The following is a 12,151-nucleotide window of genomic DNA, read 5'->3' on the forward strand; positions in this document are numbered from 1 at the left end:
GACTTGTACACTTCTTTTAACAATTGTAAAGCAAAATAAAATTTATTCCAACTTCACGATAATCAAAATTTAACTTTATTAAGATTTAACTTCCCTCCAACTCCTCTAATCAAAATTTAAGTTTCAACTATGACTTCAACCTATACTAAATTTACAATGTATTTGAATGTTGAGATTGCACTTTTGTAAGATTTAAGTAAGAATTATCATTAACAACCCGGAAAATATTTGATTTGATTTCAACTATTCATGGAACTAATTAATACTTTTAACAAGTTTTATTAACATCTGTATCCATGAAAAATAACTGTCCTAAAAATAAGGCCATTTGCAAACTAGAACAAGATGTATTTTTTTTTTTTTGAAGGAAAGAACAAGATGAATTTATTGTTCATTTTTAAAATATATTCCTTATATTATTATATCATCATTTGGTCTTGAATTATGAAAAAACCAATATTACACCCACAAAAATGTAATTTCATAATAGTTAAAATTCTTCTGTTTAGAACGATGTCAACATGAATCATTGCACCATCTTTATTTTTAGCTTTCTTTTCGTTTTGCTTTTTGTTGGGAATCAAATGTATGTATAATTATAATGTAATATAGGTGCACTTGGTTGATGGTTGCCTATATGCCTATCCCTGCTTACCCTCTAATATGACTGATGGATGACATATTCATACCATTTTGACTAACCTTTCTTTAACATTTCCTAGGTTGAATGAATTGTCATTACTTTAGTTGTTTGTTCATACCATTTTTATTAAATTACTAATGCATCTGAATTAGCCTAGGGCTAGAGTTTGTTATAGTACAAAAACGTCCACTTTCTGTTTCTGATTCCTCAATAAAGCTCTGCGCATTTAAATGGCAATTTAACTTATAGTACCTTTATTCTATGTTACTAACTAACCTCATGCATGTTCGGACCCACACTATTAGGCTTACCAAGGATCTGGATTCCACTTGATCTAAAATGAACGGTCAAAATCTTAAATTGTGTGAAATTTCTAAAATCCATGCTTCATAATTGTAACCGTTGGATAATAGATCTAAGATCGAGATTGAAAACCGCAGGTGGATAGGATCCCGGTCCGGCTCACATGTTCAAAAGATGTTTTCAAAGTTCATTAGAGGACCCGGGTGACTTATCCAAATAAGTTCTGTAAAAACTGTTTCAGTCCTTGTTAGATTAAAATTAAGGTCTTCAAATTGGCCTCTTCATAACAAATTTCTACAAATTAAAATTGGATCTATTTCTTGTCACTTTCAAAAGAAGCAGTGTAAAACACTCCAAAGATGTACCATAATAAATACTAACGTAACTAAAATCTGATATTCATTGAATATGAGAATATCTTGGACACCCAAATTAAATGCAATACAAAATGAATGGCCCAAATTAGATAGATATTGGTAAAGAGGACTTATGCCTTATCTGTGCCCCCAACAACCAACTCATAGAAAAATTGACCCTAATAGTACAACAGCATTTAATCCACTAATAACAAACTCATTAAATAACAATACAATATCATTGATGATTTGATTTCTTTCTTCTGTATATGGTAATAATGACAGCATATATCAGTAAAGACAGTAACTAAAAGACAAAGACTATGCAGTCTAGGTGTCAAAAATATTATTATTATTATTTTAACATATAGTATAAGTCGATAAGATAATTATAGGTGTATAGACTCAAAATGGGTGCTGTTATTCTGAACAAATAGAGAACCAAATATAGCAGCACCCTTTTAGATTGATTTGAGAGAGAAAGAGAAAGAGAAATAGGTTTGGCTTGTATTGAAAGGTAAGCAAGAAATCCATCCAATGTTATAGGCAGTGGAGAAAACAGACTAGTCTTATAGTCTTAGAAGTTGTCAAATGAAGGTGAAACTTGTTCAAGTTGTTGATCACTTGTGTGTTTGTAAAGCAAAATATTAAACAGTCATCTTTTTGGGAATAACAAACAAGCTAGTGTGATTCACTTGTGTTATAGCCTTTTCATTTCACTCCCTTCTTATATATATATATATATATACTCTACAATTCAGCAATAATCATCACACCTTGTATCTTGTAATTGTGAAGGAAAGATTATAAACATCATCATCATTTGATTCATCATTTCAGCTTAAAATGAAAGGAAGATTGTTTTGTTTCATTTTAGCTCTGCAGTTACTAAGTTCTGTCTCTGTGGCTAAAAGGGCTTTTCCTTCAACTGATGCAATGTCACATCCAGGTAATTAGTTAACCATAGCACACCATTTTTATAGATATATACCTTAATTTAATCATTAGTATTTTTAAGTACTAACAACTGATATATGCTTCATTTGTATTTTGTATATATGATGATTAGGCCCAGGAGAGGCACCAGCACCACACCAAACCATAGAGTCAAAAAAGGTGTGTCTTCTAACATTATGTAAATTTGGATGCATTGTATTGTATTATATATCTTAATTAACATATAAATACTTGAATTTTAAATGAAGTCGGAGAAAATGAAAGAAGTGGTATATGATGATGATAGAGATATTGGGATAAGCAGCAACAAGATAGGGTCAAGTCCACCAAGCTGTGAGCACAAGTGTTATGGATGCAATCCATGTGAAGCCATTCAAGTTCCAAGTACTGAAAGCAGTAAGAGAAATCATTTGGGTCTTCAGTATGCAAATTATGAGCCTGAAAGCTGGAAATGCAAATGTGGTCCTTCCTTCTACAGTCCATGATCATTCTATATTCTAATATTAATTATTAATTATCCATTAATTCAATGTAGTATATAGTTCATCTGTTAGGTTCATATTATATATATTTTCTTCCCTTTGTACAAATATTAAAGTTCAAAGGATTTCATTATTATTAATTAATTTGTGGTTGGAATTGTTGGATGACTTATTATGCTACAGAGCCTTGTAGAACTTTTTGTTTTTTGTCAAACTAGAAAAGGAAAAATGGATAATTTTTTTTTTTTTGAAAGAGAAATTATGAAGAAAAAAATATTGACGAAAAAAGAACATTCAATTCTAATAATTTTACTAGTGTAGGCCACTACGTCACTTTGACAAAAGAAAAAAATACAATACCTACCGTTACTAATATATGTAAAACTACAAATAATGCTTATAAAAAGTGACAGGGAGTACCAATTATCAGTTATGAGATCATTCTCTATTTTATCATTAAACTAAAACATAACAAATTTCATACATTGAACATAGTCCTAGACATACAACACTTCATTCAAATATCAATAAAAAAACAATCATATTGATGTTATCATGATAAAGTGAAAACTACTTGTGTCACCACATATTAACATCGCAAGGCCACAACACTTGGTATCTAAAAGGATGTGTATTTTTCCACTTGATTTTACCCTGCCACAGCATCATCGTCATCTTCTTCTTCTTCTTCTTCAAACTCCTCCTCCTCCTCCTCCTCCTCCTCCTCATCGTCATTGTTTTGTTCCTCATCCTCATCTTCTTCATCAGTAACAATGAAGCCTCCTAGTGTCTCATCATCAACGTCATCATCATCATCTTCTTCTTCTTCTTCATTTTCATCCACACTAGTTGCTTTCTTTCTTTTTGAATTACTACTATCTTTGATATCTCTGTTAGGTCCTCTATTGTCTTTAGACCTCGTGGAGTACCTAGGTTTCTTACCTTTCCCAACCTTAGCAACAAGTTCCTTATCATCTTCACTATCACCATTCCACACGTCATCCTCGTTGTCTCTAAATACTTTCCGCTTTCCCTTTATTTTCCTTTTCTCCTCAAAATCATCCTCATCCTCACTTTCTTTGCTAGGCTCCTCGAGGAACCACTCCCAATTCTCCACATTCCGGATCATGCCCTTTGGATACTGGTCAAACTCATGCCTCATAACAAGAAAACCAAACTCTGCATTTTCAAAATTACTGTTTCATCAAAAGTATCCCAAAAGCTATCACTGTGAATTCAAAAAACAAATTCATGCGTAAATGGTAAAAAAAAAAAACATCAAGTGAACAATGCTAAACAGAATTGAATTATACTACCCTTAGAAGGTTACACAGCCACAGGCACTTACAAGATATAATTGAATATCTTTATCACAAACAACCAAAAATTATATTTTAAATGATGTACATCACCAAAAATTATACCATTGTTGACATGAATTCAGCAAACTTGAAGAGTCGTCAACTTGAAAATCTCTTTCTCAAGGAAAAACTAGCTTTTTTCGTGAGGTACAAAACAAACCAGTAACCATTTCATTTCCATTTCTAACCCCACACTCAAGTTCGAAAGGCAACAAAAATTCTTACGCAGAATAATCCCAATATAGGTAGTATTCGAGTTGATACTTCTTAACTTTAAGTCCAAGCAACCAAATTTGCAAAAGGAATGAAGCACCAAGAAACAATAAAATTGAAAGAGCAAAACTTGATCCCATACATAATAATATTGGAATCTGTAACCAACTAAAAAGGAAGGCAGGAGGCTAATAGTATAGAAGAAGGAAACACCATACCTTATATTGAATATGAAATCAAATTATACATGTCCATAAAAGGCTATTAAGCTATCATAACCAAATGAACACAAAAATAAACTTTAAATCATAAACTATAGTACTCATGGTTAAATTAGTTTTAGGCCATGTTTGGAACTTTGGATAAACAACTTAATTAAGCGCTTAAAGCATACATACTCACCATATAAGTGCTTATATATAAGCTATTTTTTATAACAAAAGATAAAAATCAGTCAAACTAATTTCAAATAAACTATAAGCTATTTTCACAAGCTATCCCGGAGAGCTTATTGAAATAAGTTAAAAACAAACTCATGGAAATGCTTTGAACTGTTCTCATAACTTCTCCAAAACAATCTCACAAATGTTTATAACGATGGATATTCTTCAACAAATTAATCCAAAAAAGACCCTTGGAATTATACTATCCTTAAAAGGCTACACAAATTTACCTAAAACTTGCAACTCATGTACAAAACAAACTCTCAAACTCTACATGTTGAACAATGTACTACATCTACATTGCAAATCCTGCTAAGGAAATGTCATTGACATGCATACAATCATCAACTAAGACATTTAATTTTATTTTTCAGCTAAAAAAACTTGCTTTTCCAATTATTGATTTTGTTACAACAACAAAAACATCATCATCATCACTCAGCAAAGCAACAAAATTGAAACAAAAATAGTTTCCATCAAAAAGGGTCAAAGTTATTACCTTTAATAGGATCAATTTGTGAAATATCAAGTTGATCAAATTCAATCTCACTCTCAGAATCTTCACTCTTGTTCAAATTGAACCAAAAGGGTGTTTTGGCAGACAAGCAAAAACGGTCACCAAGTTCCAAATGACCCATTTCGAATTTCTTGAAGATCTTAAGCGTTTTGTCATTGTTCTTCAAAACCCAGATGGGGTTTCTTCCAATGACTTGAAATGAAACCTTAGGAGGTTCTGAATCAGACTCGTTGTTGAGTTGGAACGAAACGTGACGGCGAGAAACAGTGTGGTCTTTTGTGTTGAAACCACAACCTCGTCCGAACAGTGCTTTGTCGCTGCTTTGTAAAGAGAATTTGGAACCATCTTCGCCTTCGAACTCCATTCAGAATTCTTTAGAAATATTTGGCGGTGAAAAGTAATAACCTAGCACCGTTAATTCTAAAGAAAATATATATATATTAATGACTTAAATATGTAAACGGTTCTTGTAAGTTCGCGCATTTTTGGTTTGGTCCCTGCAAGTTTTTTTGTTCTAAAACAAACCATCTATTTTGATAACCTTTTGGAAAAGGTACTTGCCCATCAGCTTCCGTCAACAAAAACGCTATGGTGGCTAACAGAGCACACGTGGCAGGTCATGAGTTGGAAAAATTGATGAGATGGTATGAGAGATGATAAGTTGCAAGAGTACAGGGACTAAAATAAAAAACATAAATTGACACAGGGAAGAAATTAAAAAACGAAAACATCAAAATTTGAATTAAAAACCAAACTTTCAGTCTTCTTCTTCCTCTCAAATACCAGTCTTCTTCTTCCGCTCAAACTTTTCTCAATCTTTCCCATACCTTGCTCCCTTGAACCAAAACTCATCTCCTTCAACAATGTCTTCTAATTCCATTACTCAATCATCATCCAATGAGTTACCTATGTGCGGTTGCAACAAAATTATGAGAATGTTCATATCCAATTCACTTGACAACCCTAAAAGGAGATATTGGAAATACACAACCTATATGGTGAGTTTGCTGTTGTAATACTTTGTTGTTCTCTTATTTTTTCACATTTTAATTAGCTAAATATGTTTGTTTTCATCTCAGGCTGCTAGTAGTTATAAATTGGAATGGTACTCCGGCGATGAATAATTGGAAGAGTAATAATTTGAAGGGTACATATGGCGATGTGTAGTGTCGATGTTGCGGCAAGCTACGATGGTGCTCATGCAAGATGTGTTGGCTTCGAGAAGGATGAGGACACATAAGGAGACACACAAAACAATAATATATAAATTGAAATTTGAATTTGATAAATTAGCATGGATTGCAATTAAATTAATTGAAATTCTGGATTGAATTGACATGAATTGGAACTCCACGGGAATAAATTGGCCACAATTCATGAGATATCTATCATGGCTATTGCATGTGGATAAAAGGCTAGAATTATGCAGAAGTTGGAACTAAGCATTGTGTCTAGTATAGGACTTTTTTAAACAAACATTTGTAAATTATACAGAAGTTGAAGCTAAGAACAGTATCTAATATAGGACTTTTTTAAACATAAGTATTTGTAAATTTGGCTGTTTTATTAAGAGTTCCTGGCCTTTGTTGCGTACATGCTTTGTAGCTTTGTATACTGTAATATTTCAGCAGCTTAAGAGAAATCAAAAGGCTTGTTTGCAATGTTATAATCAAGGTTTTAATAACATGACACAGTTTAAAAGTGATGGTACTTTTTAGGATGTGTATAACTATACTTTGTTGCACTATGGAGAAGCTTTATAAATTTTAAAATCTGATCATATTTTAAATTGTTGGAGGAAATGAGTTTTTCCTTCAAGGACGCAAGGTGATGGGAGATTGGGGAAATATTCAGAGGAAGAAGGAAGAAGAAACAAAGAATAGTGAGTGGAAGAAGATGGAAAATTTGATTTTTAAAATTCAAAATTTGATGTTTACATTTTTTTAAATTCATCCCTATGAATTTTCGTTTTTGATTTTAGTCCCTCTCATACCATTTCATCAACGTTTGCCAACTTAAAACCTGCCACGTAGGCCTCCGTTAGCCACCAAAACGTTTTTGTTGACGGCATAGACCTTTTTCAAAAGGTTATCAAAATACAGGTTTATTTTAGAACAAAAACACTTACATGGACCTATATTAATTTCACCAAAACATATAAACTCCCTGTCTAATCACTATTATAACAGAAATTCGTTAAATACAATTAATTCTTTAAATTTAATGTAAAAAAACATAAGTCAAATTTACTAAATTGTAATTTTTACTTTTAAATAAAAACCTGCTTCAACTGCGTTAAATGTTTTTTAATTAAAGAAAAGGTATATAAAAAAAGTAGTAAAAATACAGGCAAAAGAGAAAGTAGTATATTTTTGTAACAGTGACCAATTATTATTTTTTTTTTTATAACTGTGACAAAATGGAGTGATGTCAAAAAAATGTCACATACTAAATACCAGACTTTGTTAAACATAAAAAAATGTCAAAGGTTAACACATTGAAACTTAAATGACTAAATTGAAAAGGAAAAAGAGAAAAAAAGATGACTAGATATTACAATTCGTATGAAATGTACCAATTATCAGATCTCTATTATTTTCATTGAACTGAAACAGAACTCCTTTCATGTACCCAAAAAAAAATATAACTCATTTCATACATTGAACTTAGTCACAAACATACAACAATTCAATCCAATATCAACAAAAATCAATCAGATTGATGTTATCATGCTCAAAAATGAAAACTACTTGTGTCACTATATATTAACATCACAAGGCCACAACACTTGGTATCTAGAATGATGTCTTCAAACTCCTTATCCTCTTCATAGTACCATTGAGCAAATAGACAACAACAACATTAATCTAATTGGGGCACAATACAATTTAATGCAGGCATACCAATCAAATTATTTGATTCAATTTCCAAATGTACAAAAGAAAAAAACCTCAAAAGGGGAAATTAAACCAAATAATTTGACTAGTATGCCTGCATTAAATTATATTGCACCCCAATTAGATTAATGTTGTTGTTGTCTACTTGCTTAATGGTACCGATGAAAATGGTAGATCACATTTGGATGCATCAACTTCTAACAGCTGGACTTCTGCTTCTGAATATGAAACAGCGAGACTCAAAGCCATGCTCAGACCTACAGCAAGAGCTACCAAGGATAAATCAACCGCTCTTGGTACAAATTATCTTCAGGAAAGATTAGACCAACCAAAAAAAATATCTGGAGTCAGTACCAGAACTCATGAATAATACCTGCACTTCAATCAGCTCAAGGTATTCTTGCATAAATAAATGTAAGGCAACAGCATTTCCTTTGCACAGGTTGCAGAAAGTGATGGAGAAAGTGCAAAACATACATCTTGTGTCACATTAACACCCCAATTAAGACACCTAAACATATATAGAGAAGCTAGAAAGCTAGTGTTGAATGGGCAGAATGCACTTGTCCCTTACAATCAGCAAACTGGATTCATGAATATGGCATCATCATTCCCTTCAAGTATAAACAGTCATGGGGTTGATGGAACAGATGAAGACAAGGCCAAATGGTGGGAAAATGAATGAAATGTTTTCCAAAGAAGAGCAGAATCATTGATTACACGGATGCATCTTGATCAAGGAGACAGACGCTTTTCGCGATGAGAGGATCATGGTGGATTCAGTGGTAGAGTTTTTCTCACTCAATGTCTCAGACCATCTTTCCAGTTCTGCATTCATGTCCCTTGTTGCTCGATTTCCCCTAAAGTCAAGCTGCAGGGGACATGAACGCAGAACTGGAAAGTTGGTGAATTTGTTGAAAAACCAGAAAAATATTGAACCTCCACTTGAACAGTGTGCAAATCAATCAGGAATCTCTATTCCTGGCAAATAAAGCATCTTGTTTCCAGCTTCAATCATTTCCTGTCAGTCATAAATTTAGAAACTGTTACAAGTTAATCTAGCATTTTGAGACATTGATAGGAATTGATACACATTTGATAGGAACCGATACTAATGATATCAGAGAACGTGAAGACTTCAATTTCGCAAAAATTTGAGAAATGTCAAGAAACTTATAACGGTTATTGTGGAAATGATAAAAAACCTTTAAATAGCATCAAGTCTGATAATGACACTCTTCGATAATTTTCTGAAATAATTTGCATGTAATTTCTGAAAATGACACTCTTTGATGCACACATGAAGAATGGTGAAATAATTCCCCAGAAAGTCTGATAAAACATTTGAGGATCAAGAAAGACCACAACCAGCCATTGATGTTTTAGTTGCAAAGATGCGTGCATCACTTGCAAAAAAGAAACGAGTAAAAAGAGAAGTACTCCAATCAGTTCAGCGTATTCTTGCATAAATGAAATGCAAGAACATATGCCCTTCACAACTCATAAGGTGTTGCTTGAGGAGAGTGGTGGAAAAACATACATACTATGGACACATTAACACAGCAATTTAGACACCTAAACATATATAGAGAAGCTAGAAAGCTCGTGTTGTATGAGCAGAATGCACTTGTCCCTTACAACCGGGAAAATGAAAAACACAAGTGCAAAGTTCATGAATAAAGTTTGGAAGAAACAGACATGAGCTAAAGTTAATCTTGATGAGGAAACTTATAAAGTTTGGAAGCTTCTGATGTTGGATATAAACAGTGAAGGGGTTGATGGAACAGATAAAGACAATGCCAAAAGGTGGGAAAATGAACTATTTCCTAAGGACAAGCAGAATCATTTATTGCACGGATGCATCTTGTTCAAGAGACAGACACTCTTTTGTGATAGAAAGGAATAGTAGTGGATTCAGTGGTTGAAGTTTTTCTTGCTCAAATTGTCTCAGACCATCTTCCTAGCCCAGCATTAATGTCCATGCTTGATTTCCCTTAAATTCAAGCAGCAAAACATAAAGGCGGAACTAGAAAGATGGTGAATTTGTAGCAAAACCGTAAAGATATTGAACCCCCACTTGTACGGTGTGCAAACCAATCTGCAATCTTCGTTCCTGGCAAAGAAAACATCTTGTTTTTAGCTTCGATCGTTTCCTCTATCAGTCATAAGTTTAGAAACTGTTAAAAGTTAATCTATGAGTTTGAGACATCGGTAGGAATTGATACACACTTGATAGAAACTGATATTAATGATATCAGAAAAACTGAAGACTTCAATCTAGAAAAATGTTACGAAATGTCTAGAAACTTATAAACGGTTATTGTGGCAATGATAAAAGCTCTTCAATAGCATCAAGCCAATAAGTTCCATTAACCAATCTTGCTCTCTTCGGTCGCATTAATTCAACAAAGTTGAACAGTCATCAACTTGGAAATCTCTCTCTCAATGAAAAACTGCTCTGTGTGATGAAGCAAGGACACTCCTTGGATTAGGCGTGTCCCGGAGTCGGACACCGACACTTATAATTACACTGAAATATGTAATTTTCTCAAATTATTAGCGGTGTCGGTGTGTCTGAGTCCGTGTCCGGTGTCCGTGCTTCAACAGTTATTACCTGGACTCAAGTTGTAAAGACAAAACAAACAATCTTATGCAGAATAATACTATTATACAAACTAATTCAAGTTAATGTTCCTTAATAAATTTACAAACTCTAAAATTATACAGGCTATATAATGTACTGCATGTCAAATCTTGCTGTGGAAATGTGTCATTAACATGCATGCAATCAACAACTAAGACATTTAATTTTATTTTACAAATAAATAAAAAACTTGCTTTTCAAGTTATTAATTTTGCTAGAACAAAAAAAGCATCATCATCAATTAACTAAGCAAAGCAATAAAACTGTAAACACAACAAAAATTAGTTCGATAAAAAAAAAAAAAAAAAAAAAGGAAATAATACCTTTAACAAGATCAACTTGTGAAACATCAAGTTGGTAAAAGTAACTGTAAACTTCATTTTGAAACATGCAGAAACGGTTTTCGGGTACCCATTTGCTCTGACGACGAGAGACAGTGTGGTCGTCAGTGTTGAAAAAACGATCTGGTCCAAACAGAGCTTTGTCACCGCTTCGCAGATTCAAACCACCTTCATCAACATCTTCCTGTTGTCTATTGTTGGTGGTGGTCGGTGAAAGGTAAATAGTAAATACCTAACATCGGCACCGGCACCGTCACCACCGCCGCATAGATAGCGGTGCTAGGTTTTCTAAACATTTCTATTTTGGCCCTTTATGACAAAATGGTGAGTTATTTATAATAGTGTTATTTATAATAGTATCAAGTATAAGCATCAAAGAAATTGTATTTAAGTTTTCTCTTTTTTTTATTTCAATAAATATACTTATTTTTCTCGTTTTAATTTTCTAAACTTTTGTTAAACTAAACTTTATTCATCACTTTTTATCTCCATTTTTCAACATATATTCAGTCTTCATAATCTTTTTAATGAAATTTATATGTAGAATATTTTAACAATCTCTAATTTTTTTTTTAATTTTTAACAAAATATAAATATTTTAACATCAAAAACATAAAATTCATGTTGTTTAAAAATTATATATTTTTGTTAAAGATTGTTATAATATTTTACTCATTTTTAAAAAAAAAAAAAATCATTAAAAAATATAAAAATTAGACATAAACTATCCAAAAACGATGAGGAAAAACTTTAAAGACTGAAAACCAAACAAAAATTTATATATTTATGAAGGAAAAAAAAATTTAATCTTTTATTATTTTATATTCATTTGTAATCTCTTGCAAGTTGCACCGTTTTGTTTTTGTTTAATATTACGTATATTTTTTTCATTTAACCTCTTCCACCGTTCCTTCCTATCTCATTTAATGAGGAAATTATAGAGTTTATTGGAGAACTCTCAAATTCCTTATGCTTACACTTACACCATAAAACT

At 32.4% G+C, this 12,151-nt stretch overlaps 2 protein-coding genes and 1 long non-coding RNA gene across 6 annotated transcripts; 1 reads left to right on the forward strand and 2 right to left on the reverse strand.

The window, feature by feature from the left end:
* The first annotated feature begins 1,680 nt into the window (after positions 1–1,680).
* On the forward strand, positions 1,681–2,895 carry LOC11432360 (EPIDERMAL PATTERNING FACTOR-like protein 3). Of its 3 annotated transcripts, none has more exons than XM_039830884.1 (4): positions 1,681–1,819; positions 2,098–2,251; positions 2,372–2,418; positions 2,508–2,895. In XM_039830884.1, the coding sequence occupies exons 2-4, from the start codon at positions 2,149–2,151 to the stop codon at positions 2,742–2,744; spliced, it is 387 nt and encodes a 128-aa protein (XP_039686818.1). In that variant the 5' UTR covers positions 1,681–1,819; positions 2,098–2,148; the 3' UTR covers positions 2,745–2,895. The 3 variants fall into 3 exon arrangements, with proteins under 3 accessions (XP_039686818.1, XP_024632018.1, XP_024632016.1); XM_024776250.2 differs by having other exon boundaries at positions 1,685–1,819; positions 2,143–2,251; XM_024776248.2 differs by having other exon boundaries at positions 1,686–1,819; positions 2,101–2,251.
* Positions 2,896–3,120: 225 nt separating this feature from the next.
* LOC11420954 (ABC transporter F family member 4) lies at positions 3,121–5,675 on the reverse strand. Its single transcript, XM_003597533.4, has 2 exons — positions 5,258–5,675; positions 3,121–3,920 (listed from the first exon to the last, which is right to left on the reverse strand). Exons 1-2 carry the CDS (start codon positions 5,637–5,639, stop codon positions 3,391–3,393), a joined length of 912 nt encoding a protein of 303 aa, XP_003597581.1. The 5' UTR covers positions 5,640–5,675; the 3' UTR covers positions 3,121–3,390.
* Positions 5,676–7,834: 2,159 nt separating this feature from the next.
* On the reverse strand, positions 7,835–11,478 carry LOC11433426 (uncharacterized). Of its 2 annotated transcripts, XR_005644228.1 has the most exons (4): positions 11,140–11,478; positions 9,378–10,285; positions 8,527–9,193; positions 7,835–8,429 (listed from the first exon to the last, which is right to left on the reverse strand). It is a non-coding gene; the product is annotated as an uncharacterized lncRNA (long non-coding RNA). The 2 variants fall into 2 exon arrangements; XR_005644227.1 differs by lacking the exon at positions 9,378–10,285.
* Positions 11,479–12,151: the final 673 nt, after the last annotated feature.

Source organism: Medicago truncatula, chromosome 2, assembly GCF_003473485.1.
Source record: "Medicago truncatula cultivar Jemalong A17 chromosome 2, MtrunA17r5.0-ANR, whole genome shotgun sequence".
Classification (NCBI taxonomy): Eukaryota; Viridiplantae; Streptophyta; class Magnoliopsida; order Fabales; family Fabaceae; genus Medicago; species Medicago truncatula.